Source organism: Pseudochaenichthys georgianus, chromosome 11 (assembly GCF_902827115.2).
Source record: "Pseudochaenichthys georgianus chromosome 11, fPseGeo1.2, whole genome shotgun sequence".
Classification (NCBI taxonomy): domain Eukaryota; kingdom Metazoa; phylum Chordata; class Actinopteri; order Perciformes; family Channichthyidae; genus Pseudochaenichthys; species Pseudochaenichthys georgianus.
This window is the reverse complement of record NC_047513.1, coordinates 25,149,728-25,161,256: the sequence shown is the minus strand read 5'-3', so window position 1 is coordinate 25,161,256 and position 11,529 is coordinate 25,149,728. Positions and strand designations below refer to the sequence as shown.

General features: G+C 39.1%; 1 protein-coding gene across 1 annotated transcript; it reads right to left on the bottom strand.

Annotated features, from left to right (window-relative positions):
* Window positions 1-3,330: 3,330 nt before the first annotated feature.
* On the bottom strand, window positions 3,331-8,943 carry LOC117455112 (sodium-dependent neutral amino acid transporter B(0)AT1-like). Its single transcript, XM_034094482.2, has 12 exons — window positions 8,544-8,943; window positions 7,516-7,656; window positions 7,274-7,411; window positions 6,109-6,290; window positions 5,923-6,033; window positions 5,734-5,846; window positions 5,531-5,659; window positions 5,288-5,444; window positions 4,876-5,080; window positions 4,356-4,515; window positions 4,095-4,257; window positions 3,331-3,814 (listed from the first exon to the last, which is right to left on the bottom strand). The coding sequence occupies exons 1-12, from the start codon at window positions 8,683-8,685 to the stop codon at window positions 3,596-3,598; spliced, it is 1,860 nt and encodes a 619-aa protein (XP_033950373.1). The 5' UTR covers window positions 8,686-8,943; the 3' UTR covers window positions 3,331-3,595.
* Window positions 8,944-11,529: the final 2,586 nt, after the last annotated feature.

Here is an 11,529-nt window from a genome sequence, read left to right as displayed (position 1 = left end):
TTTAGGTAAACACCTGAATTTGGTGTGCTAAGACTTAGATTAATAAGTAACATGATGATGTGTCAATATCACACTGTCCTAAAGGGAACAGTATGAGGCCATGCAGTCAATTTAAAAACGCACCGTGATGGTTGTGTCATGACGGAGACGTATGTATATTCAAAATGTATTGTTTTTATTTGACTTTTTGAACAGACGAGACATCAGTATGTTACGGCAGTCGAGTCTGCATTTTACAGAGGTAACACAGGTTTATCTGTAAAAGGAAACTGCTCACTGAACGGGGTTTCAGATGTTTTCCTTATATGCAGCTTATATCAGTCTGCAATAATAAAGCCATGTCTGCACTTCCTGCCTGTGACATTGATCGCAGGTTCACTCTTCTCCTTTGCTATTATTCTGCTGTTAATTCATAGTTACTCTATAACAATTAAAAGTTATACTGTGTTACACTATCCATATTGATTCCTGGAAGTAGGTTTGTTGCTTTAAATGGTCAATCAATCAATCAATGTTTATTTATATAGCCCAATATCACAAATGTTACATTTGTCTCAGTGGTCTTCACAGTGTGTACAGAATATCAGTATGACAATACGACACCCTCTGTCCTTAGACCCTCACATCGTACAAGGAAAAACTTCCGAAGAAAACCCACAGTTTAAAGGGAAAAATGGGAGAAACCTCAGGGAGAGCAACAGAGGAGGGATCCCTCTCCCAGGACGGACAGACGTGCAATAGATGCCGTGTGTAAATTGAAAAGATAATACATTTGCAACATAGGTAGTCCAAATGTTTGGAAATGCATGTATGTATAATAGGAAGATGAATCCACGAGGATATCCATCCAGGACCGATGATCCAGGACCACGACTCGCGATCCAGGGCTCGCGATCCAGGACACAGGACCGCAGGATCATCCATGACTCCGGATCCCGGCGTATATAGACACCAAAAAGAAAGAAATTTGGGGAAGCTGGGTTAATCGGAACATGAGAGTACACCGGTATAGACAGAGAGAATGAAGAAGTAAGATGTCCCCCGACAAACTAAGCCTATATCAGAAAAACTAGGGGCTGAATCTAATCAGCCCTAACTATAAGCTTTGTTTTAGGTAAACACCTGAATTTGGACTTCCTCTCACAAGCGACTGGGTCACGTTACTAATCAACATGTCGAGTATGCAAGGTGACCAGCCGGAAGTTTCTCTCAAACATCAACTGGTCAGCGGTTGTAAAATCAAGGTCCACAGTAAAAGAGGTTTTCACTTTAAAACATAATGGATTAACAATGGAACTGATTGATTGCGAATATAACTAAATACCGACGGCAACATTTAAAAACTAGAGAATGCAATTCCTGAAGAAATTGCTAGTGAGAATGCTTTATGCTGAAAATCTGACGCTAAACTGCTATGCTGAAATGTAATGTGTAAGAATAAAGTGAAGAATTTAGATTGAAATGATACATGAACACTGGGGGCTTGAATGTGTGATGAGAGAAGAAAAGAAAGTAAAAAGGCTTGGAAAAGCAGCAGAATATTTGAACTGCAAACTTCTGAACTAACTTGATTGCGAATGATCTGTCGCCATGGCAACGGCATTGGATGACACCCCATAATACGCTTAGATGCGTTGATGGCTGCATCGTTACCAAACCTGTGAAGTTTTGGGGCGTTTGGAGCAGTTTCACTGAAGTTATGAGAAAGCCGTGTTTCATGGTGAGCATTTGAAGAAATCTCAAAACTGTCCCGTAGATGTCCTCACAGCTGGACTGTTGGCACACTGCTATCTGCTGTCTGCTGCTCTGAGCGGGTCAGTTGGAGTGATGACATCATCGTGTTGACACAGGTGTTTATATTTGAGCTAACGAGGTGTGCAGAGATCACAGGTTTCCATTGTTCTGAATGAGAGATAAACCTCTTACATGGGAACATTTTGTGGAAGAACCGTAACAGATATCTGTGAAATTTCAAAACGTGAAGCATGTCAAGGAAGTTGAGTATCTGAAGTGTAATTTTTGTAGTTTCGGGTTAATAATGTGGCCTTTTTGGCAGTTTAACTAAAGGTGTGCGGCTTCTGCCGTGAGGAAATATCTGCCTGAAATTACAATGGGCTTTAATGGAGGAATGTTGAATGTTTTTGTCACTTCATGCCCTCAAGAGGCATTTTGTTGAATTATTTTTGCTTGTCATTTTTCAAGCTACGAGATGTTTTCCTACGTTTATCATGAAAAATGATGTCCCAGGAATGTAGGGTTTGGGAATTATGGCAGTTTTAAAAATATATATGAAGGCACATTTCAAGATTTCTTACCCTCTAGCTGTGACATCACGCACTCTAGTTAATGTTAAAATGTGAATAAAACCTCTAAAACAAGGTCTGAACAAATGTTAATATCTCTAAAAGTAAGAATCAGATTAAAAAAATTACACGAATAATGCCAGAAAGATTTGTAACATTTTAAAGTTGGAATGAGGTGTCTGAGTGAAAGTATGAATGAACAGTTAGCAGTTGAAGTCGCATGAAGATTTGTTGAAGTCTGAAGATTTCCTCCATTGACTTCAATGTTAAAAATGTGATGTATTATGGGATGTATCTCTGGAATTATGAAAGTTATGAATGAGAAAAGTAATAGCCATCGATTCCCGACCGAGCTGAACGTTTTGATGTTTGAACGGAGTTTCTGCGATGTTCAATGCGGGAGGAGAAGAGGGCCAAAATAAGTCGGCGGAATAATAATAAACTTTTCGTCCGTAGAAGAACAGTTAGTTGGAATGCTGTTAACAGCATTCCCACTAAATAATAATCCTTATATTTATTATAGTGCTTTATCAATGACTCTCAAAGCCCTTTACAAATACACATTACACATACAGATCATCCATACATGTAATGGTCATGTATTCATTGCTATCGGGATGTTAAGAGCATTCCATGGAATATAACAAGTGTTTCTGAAGTGAATTACCTACCCTACCTTTAAGTTGAATCTGATTTGTTTCAAAATACAAATGAACAGTGTCATGAAAGAGGCTTTAGAGAGAGAAACAACAGCCCCGTAGTCAGCTGGTATAAAGCACCTCAGTATTAAACATCATAAAAGCGGCCCATAAAATAAAAACCACCACATCAATAAAGATGGATAATTAAAGATCATCCAGCTACTCTACTAGACCCTGCCTCATCACACAGCTGTTTGTTTATCTGGACTTTGATTTACACTGAGTGGTATTTTTCCACAAAGAAGATGTTAACCTGGAAGATCAATTGTATGTAAATAATACACAGAAATATTGTCGGCCATCACATGAACAATTTGAATCTGATGTAGTTTGTACATAACAGAGATTTAATGTTTTTTACAATACACAACAATGTACAAAGTAAATAATTGTATCATTAAATATTTCCAGTTTTGTTGTGAGAAGTAAGTTTTCAGGTCGGTTCCTGATGAATGTTAATACTTAAAATCAATATATTACAGGTTTGTATGACATATTATTTCAGCTCTCCAGTAAATTTAGATACAAGTTCCACAAAAACAGTGACGATGATCATGATGTCCCTTTTTGCTGGTACTTCTGCATCTTTCTTTAAGGTGTCTGGCTCTTCTGTTCCCGTGTTTCAACCTCAAAGCTGTCATTGCAGTAGGGGTTTAGTTCACCTCGAGCAGAGGACTTCTTAATGCTGCAGCAGATCAGTTTGTAGAGAGCCACCACAGGGATGGAAATCACAGAAAGAACACACAGGAGGATGATTATGGCAAACACCCAGTCTGGATATTTCAACATTTTAGTTTGTGGGAATAGTTCCTAAAGAGAAAGAGAAGAAGTACAATTACTAATCATTAATTGGACATTTTGTCAGACTTGCCTATTCTCTTTTTGAATTTTAAAATCACTTTTCTAAACTAAGAAATACTTCAAGCTCCTCTTAAAACTAGATCTAATTTGAACATTTTGTTATTTGATTACAGCAGCTTTTAAAATGAACTGATACATTGCTGTTTTAAGGAATTTTAACTAGAGCACCATATATGCAGTATATATATTCTTATATAATGTATTCAACATATACCCTCGGCTTGCTTACATAGTCTGGGTCCCATGAGGGATATGAGGGTTGCGTCTGTGCCTGGATGGCCACGTAGGCAACAAACACCATCAGGAGTATCAACGGACTGATCACCATCCAGCAGGCCTTCCAGAAGATGCTGGGCCTCTTCCCCGTCATAAAATAGATGTCTTCACTGAACCTGTCAGAAGAAATGTGGGGAAGCAGATAAGGTTTCACGCCATCTCGAGAATTACAGCGTAACCCTACTGAGTAGCAAAGAAGAGGATCAAAAGTTACGTTTTCATTCCACGACCATAAGCGACAGCAGTGATCTCAAAGAACGCAATGACGAGGAGAGGTACGGAGCCCACGTAGCCGTTAAATACCTCCACCCAGTAGTTCCCTGAACCCAGGGTGAAGATGAGAGCCGTCGAGAAGGCTATCAAGCAGACGATTGCTAAGGAAGTAAGAAAATAGAAGTTTTCAGAAAGAGTTTCCCTTTTACTATGCTGCAACCTTATCTGATTAGTAGAGTTAGTCTATATACATTTTATCATTAGAATTGCAATATTTTTGACTGAAAACGTTATCAATATTGTGACAAAATCAGAGTAGTTTTCATAAAATATATAAAAATGCGTTAAAAAAACATAAATAATGCGGGTATAATGAATAAGACCAATAATAACAGCTTGGAAGGTACCATATATATACTATAATGCACTCTTTAAAACCCATATAAGACAACACCTTACACGCCATATTAAGATATCCAAATACTAACACAATATCAAGATACAGCTCTATTTGCAGGTACCTGTTACGACTTCACTAGGGATCCACTTTGGCACTAGCTTGAGGTCATTGATGGACGTCAGGACTCCCTCTATGGTGCCAAACATGGAGGAGAGACCCAAGCTGTAGAGCATGACGAAAAACAGTATCGCCCATATCTGCGAGCCTGGCATCTCTATCACTGCTTCGGTGATCACAATAAAAGCCAGGCCGGTACCCGATGCGCTCTGGGGGAGGAAGATGAAAGAGAGGCGAGAAATTAAGGAGTAAACATGAACTGACTGTACCAGCAGAGGATGTACTGCACTCCGGGAAATGAAAGGGGTGGCAAAAGGAGGACAAGGATTTAAGGGAAGAGGGAAATTAAGAAAAAACACACTCAAGCAAAAATAATGCAATATGTGAGATTGGCTGTGTTTTCATACTAACTGTACCTGGTCAAGAAATGTGTGAAGGTCACAGTGCTTTAGGTTCAAACTGGCCAAGTCATCTGGAGATGTGCGATTTAAATACTCAAACCAGTCATTATAGTTCTCCAGTGTTATGTTCTGTTCCGAAAACTCAAAGTGGTTTGTCAGAGACATGATGTTTCTGCAGATGGAATACAAAAATAACTGCCTTATTGCTATCAATAAGGAACAATTTTAGAATGACACTGAATATATGCGTGTACATACTCATTGCGACAGGAATTGAAGCCGTTTGTAGCTTTAAAACCCAGAATGGCAAAGATGGAAATAGAGGCGTAGAGAGATGTGGCGCTGTTTATTACTCCTACTACAACAGCATCCCTCTCACAGTTGTTCCTAATGGACAAAGAAGAGGAAACAAGTCACACAAGTCATTCAAATGTGTGAGTCAAGTGAGTTATAGTCCTTACCTCTCTTCGTTATAGCTGGAGAAAGATATGAGACCTCCAAAGGCCACCGAGAGAGAGAAGAAGATCTGAGTGGCAGCGTCCAGCCACACCTGAGGGTTCTTCAGGATCTCCCACTGCAGACAGTCAACACATCAGTTCATTGTGTCTGTCGGGTACTCTTGACATCACCTTTGGTAGCAACACACTCACATCAGGAGTGAAGAGGTATACCAGTCCATCAGTAGATCCCGGCAGAGTGAGAGCCCGGATCAGGAAAATAGTCAGCACCAGGTAAGGGAATGTGGATGTCACATACACAGCCTGAAACAAGCAAACAATACAGCCATCTTTAACTCTTGGTAATGCTTGTTTTTATTTTTTCCCAGGAAAACTGACCTTCCCTATTGACTTGATGCCTCTGATAATGCAGATGTAGACCATACACCAGGCGCTGGCCAGGCAGATGACTAGCCACCATTGCAGGGAGCCGCTGGTCTCGATGTCAGGTGTGATGTTCAGGGTCTCACGGTACCAGAAGTAGTTTGCTGGAGTGCTCTTCACACACTCCTCAATATAGCCTGTAAAGATGCACATTAGTGAAAAAGAATGACAACATGGGCCTATGTCGAAGGAGGTAATGTATTTGGCTTGGTTAATTTGTTTGCCAGTTGGATCACAGATAGTCTACTGTCCCAACTTTCAGGAAACCTTGTGGTAGGGTGTGTCATTGGCCAAGCAATAATCCACTCTGTTCATCAGTTTCGTTAACATGAAAATGTGCATTTGTACTGCATTCATGTGGTGTAGGATATAAAAACAAATGAGTTCCCAACTGATTACATCTATGGCAACACCAATTTAGGTCAGAACAACAATATCGACTTTTGGTCAAGGTTTTGGAGGTTTCAGAGTTGATATGATATTGTGCAGAAACATGACGAAAGTAAATGTAGGGTTGATGGTTCTGAGCAATTAGACACAGCACTCCGTGTTGTTTTCACTTTTCGAATCTAAGCTCATAAACACACCAAAGTCGGAAGAACAACTTCACAACACAGGAATTGGGACCCTCCAAGAGAATCCATAATTTGACTTGTCGAAGTACAGTGCTCTCAGAGAGTCATACTAGTTGGTATTATGTTGGTTTGTTGATTGGATTGTTTAGTTGAAACTACTGGTTCCATTATGCTGACACTTGTGGGAAAGGTTTGTCATAAGCCAAGGTAAAAACCCATCAAATGTTGATTCATTCACATTATATTTCACTTATGGAAATAGCATTGTCGGAAGTTTGTGCTCTATGATTTCCCTTTTAGTTATTTCATGTTGTGTTGAAGAATCTCTTTGGGCCATAAAACAAAAAAAACAGCCATTATCTCATTATATTTGACATGGAATGCAATGTGGAGCCTGATGAGTCCTCTTGTAACTGTTTTATAATTATGCCACTATCTCAAACCCAATTTGATACATTGTATTTTTTATACATCGTTATAGGCAATATTTCTACCACTGTGGTAGTAGCATTCTTAGTGTGTGACAGTAAACGTATGTAGTTTACCTGTGAGGTTAGCATTGACCGGGCACTGGCTCCAGGGCAGGGGGTTTTGGAAAGAGTGAAAGAAGTACCAGAGCACCCAGGCCAGGATGGTGTTGTAGAAAATGGCCACCAGGAATGACACTATCATCGAGGCAATTCCTACAAGGAATAAATTACATTTTTCATACTGATAAAAAGCTCTTTAAATATTGAAAAATGTGACAAGTAATCCTAAATTCCCTTTATAATTCTAGGCCACCCACCGATTCCCCCCAGCATCGGTGAGATGGAGTTCCAGACGCCGATGCTGCCCATGCGGAGCCTCTGGCCTATAGCCAGCTCCAGGTAGAGCAGAGGGAGGCCCTCAAACACCAGCGCTATCAGGTAGGGGATGAGGAATGCACCTGAAGACAGATACTGCACAATTAGAGCCAGATAGGACCGTCTGATAAATTAGGTTTATCAACACAGCAAAAGATCTTAGTGAAACTGTGGACAACTACTTTCTTATCATCGAATCATAATGGTCATAACAGGGGATAGTTCAGGCCATGCTAAATAAGTAAAAATAGGACGTCCAGAAAAACATGAGAACATTTTTTTACAGAATTAACTGTTTGCTTACCTCTTACTTAGGTTCTTTGGTATGCTATTGCGACAACACAAACTATCTAACTAGGAACTATGAGAAAGTAAATACAGAAATTGGGTCGGTTGACCGAAACAAATCTGTGATGATAACCCCATTCATCATACACAGATAAGATTCACTAATGTGACAATGACTGTTTGTCCATGTGTTAATGACTAATTAATGCTGTGAAGAGAGAATCTAAAGTATTTATTTCAATGAATTCAGTATCTCGTGTTATGTATTGAATAGTCTGAAAAAAAAACGAGGTATAGAGTGAATAAATCAATTAATTGATAAAACCCAACAGCAAACAAAATTAAACTATTGTGTGATTTAAGATCAGGGAAATATAATGTTGATAATCAGAATCAGAATACCTTTATTAGTTCCACAGAGGTAAAATGTACGTTGTTACAGCAGAAAAAGAGCCACAGACAGCTTAATGTTACATATGTTACATGCATTAAAAAGTATTAAAGTAAAAATAAAAAATATAATACAAAAACAAAAAAGTTACACAATTTACAAAATACACATCCTGTAACCGTTCTTAGGATTTAGCAGCCAGGTATATATTGCACAGTTATTAACGGCATATATATATATATATATTGCACATATAGCACATATAGTGCTGATAGAATCATATAATCTTACCTCCTCCATAGATTTGGCACAGGTAAGGAAAACGCCAGATGTTTCCAAGTCCCACTGCAAAGCCGATACACGTCAGCATGTACTGAAATTTGTTGTCCCATTTGGCTCTCTCCTCCACCTCAGAGTCTTTTGTTTTGCCCATCCTTAGCTGGTAAAAAGGTTTAGCAAAATTCCGCTTTTCTTGCCAGGGTGCAACTCTCCTATTGCGAACAAACACTAGAATATATTTGTATCTGTCCACAATTCTCCTGATCTCAGCTCAGTGTATGTCAAAAATATACTGCCTTGTATAGTCTAGGTGATATCCAGTGCACTTCCCTCGTCCTCTGTCTTACTCACTAGGTCTGCTCTACTGTCCTTTCACGTTATATAAGTTACAGCTTTATTTAGTGGTTTTTTTATGAAGAAATGAAGTTACCAGGGAGAGGGAGTGACCAAATCAGTCATAATGATTTTGTGATTGAACCTCCCTGTTTTTTTCTTCAGAAATGGGAGTGTGCTAAGCCTAAAATAATGAATAACCTGCTGATGCTGTTTCAATGTAACACTGGCCTTAAGTGATCTGTTTGGATGCAGTCAATACCATAGACAAAATGAACGCTGTTTCTTGATGGAGCCATATCTTCATACAATTACTAACACTTCCTTACACAGCAAAGTAGACAGACACAAACTGATTCTCTTCCTTTCTCTCCGTGTTCAAGGCTTTTCTATTGTCATTCCTACATAGCTACAGTGTAGTTATGTCGATGAAAATCTTAGGTCCCAAGCTCCTCCAACAGTGCAACACAATAAAACAGATACAATAGTGCAAGTAAATACAATAAAATAGAATAGAAGTAGTGCCATAAGGGTCTATGTACAAGTGATACATAATTTGTAAGTTACAAACAGGTGAATGTGTTATGGAAATCTAGGGCCCAACACAGCTGGAGAGTACAAGTCAAATGATCATAACAAATAAATGGTGAATCGAGAAAAGCTGTCTTTTGGTTATTTATTTGAAGCTTCAAATACACGATATAATGATTGAATAATGTCACAAGTCGCACAGAGTATAAGATAGTCTGCGCGAGAGTGCGCAGGACAATGAAAAAGCAGAAATTATATAAGGAAAGAGTGGGAATATTATAACTCCCCTGTTCACACGGGGAGATTGTTATGAGACACCCAGTGGCCTTGAGTAGATAGCATAACGGTTCTCAGAGCAGGGAAGTTCGTGATGTGTCTGACTGTGTATGAGTCTCCCAGTCTGCTGAAACAGCTGTGGCCTTGCAGAGACTGGGAAACTCATAAGAGAATATAATAGAATAATAATGGTAAAAGCACAACAAGAGGAAATAAGAAGCATTTGGTTTAAACATATGAAAGACATAATAAGGATAATAATAAGGATGATAATAATAAAAATTCCCACTACAAATGTTATGGATGTTCTTAGTTCAGGTGTTTTAACAGTCTTGTTTTACTCTATATGTACCAGCTGTTGGTAGTGGGGAATCCAAATACATCCATCAAATGCAGTTTATTCTCGCTTGCTCCGTTTGTTGTGCTTTGTTAAATCGGATTCACTTGGCCATTTTGCCTCAGTATCAATGTGATGTCTCCCTCTTTTGGCTAATTTGCTGCTCTACATGTTTTATATGGTATTCATGGTTAGGACCTGGATACAACCACCGTTTTGAAGGTTGCACTTAAACGCACCACAGATTAAATATATATTGATATACTGTATATACATATACAGTATATAAATATATTAAAAGATGACATATGATCCCATGTATGTACACATAAATACAGTATGTACATTGTGATTTCCTCATTGCTGTAACACTGTACAAGCAAATCACTCTACTTTTTATGTTGTTGACTACAAGAACCAATATTCTTCATGTTCTCCCATCATCTCCGGATGTAAAGCAACAGTGGAAAAAACTACAACTAGATCCTGGAAAAAACTTTAAAGGGGACCTATCATGCAAAATGCACCTTTGTACGTCTTTTATACATGAATATGTGTCCCCGGTGTTCCAGGGAACTCACCAAGTGTCAGAAAACACAACCCTCTCTATTTTCCTCCTTCGCCAAATCTCTAAAAAAGGGGCTCCAACGGATCTGAAAAAAACGGATCCAGATTCCAATACTTTTCTACGTCACAAAGAAGTGCTCCGCTTATTGGTCAACTCTCCACCTATCAGGGGAATGAGCCACGGCCACGTGCATTGCCAAACCTCTCATTCGCATATAGGCTATCGGCAGGCTAAATAATCAACACCCCAGTCACATCTGTGTTTTTGCCTGCTCTTGCCAGGATGTCTAAGCCAGTTAAACGTTGTGCTGTTGCTGCAAGACTCGGGACAGGGGACTGCATGCAATGCCATCAGTGGAAAAATAAATGAATCTGTGGCTAGACTTCATTTACAAGGGACATGTGCAAGAAGACCACGGAAGATTTCTGTTTGTGTGTTCCAAACATTTTACCACGGACATGTTTATTAACTTCTCTCAAGTCCAACACGGATATGCCTCCAAACTAATGCTAAACCCGGGATCAATACCAACCATCCGGGACCAGGCCAGTGAGGACACATCCAATTTTGAAGCTGTAAGTTTTTAATTAGCGGTGTTTTTCCTGATAAAGCTATCTCTAGCTTGTAGCATGTAGCTTCGCCGTATCAATGTCGCCTCAAACCCAAATAGTAATCGGTTAGGTGTTTATATATTTTTGTAGAATTTTATTTTGTACGCTCCGCAGTCTTTGCTTTGTCATTTGAATTATCAGGCATTTGCTAACATGTTCAGACATACTGCCGTAATGGCGATCTGTGTGAAGGCTGTAAAGCCACGCCCTAGGCGATAACACAAGTATTTATTCTCCTATTTATTAGTATTTTGTATCCTCTACAATCATATTGAGTAAGTTATAATAACAAACGTAATCTTCTGTAGGCAAGTGCCGTTTTTTCCAGCGTTATATGTAAAC

What these genes read in the sequence shown, in the direction of transcription:
- LOC117455112 (XM_034094482.2), bottom strand. Translation starts at nt 8,685, where the DNA reads ATGGGCAAAACAAAAGACTCTGAGGTGGAGGAGAGAGCCAAATGGGAC. An exon ending in GCATCAAGTCAATAGGGAAG is followed by an intron (nt 6,034 to 6,108) that starts GTCAGTTTTCCT and finishes TGCTTGTTTCAG; the next exon opens with GCTGTGTATGTGACATCCAC. An exon ending in TTCACACATTTCTTGACCAG is followed by an intron (nt 5,081 to 5,287) that starts GTACAGTTAGTA and finishes TTCCTCCCCCAG; the next exon opens with AGCGCATCGGGTACCGGCCT.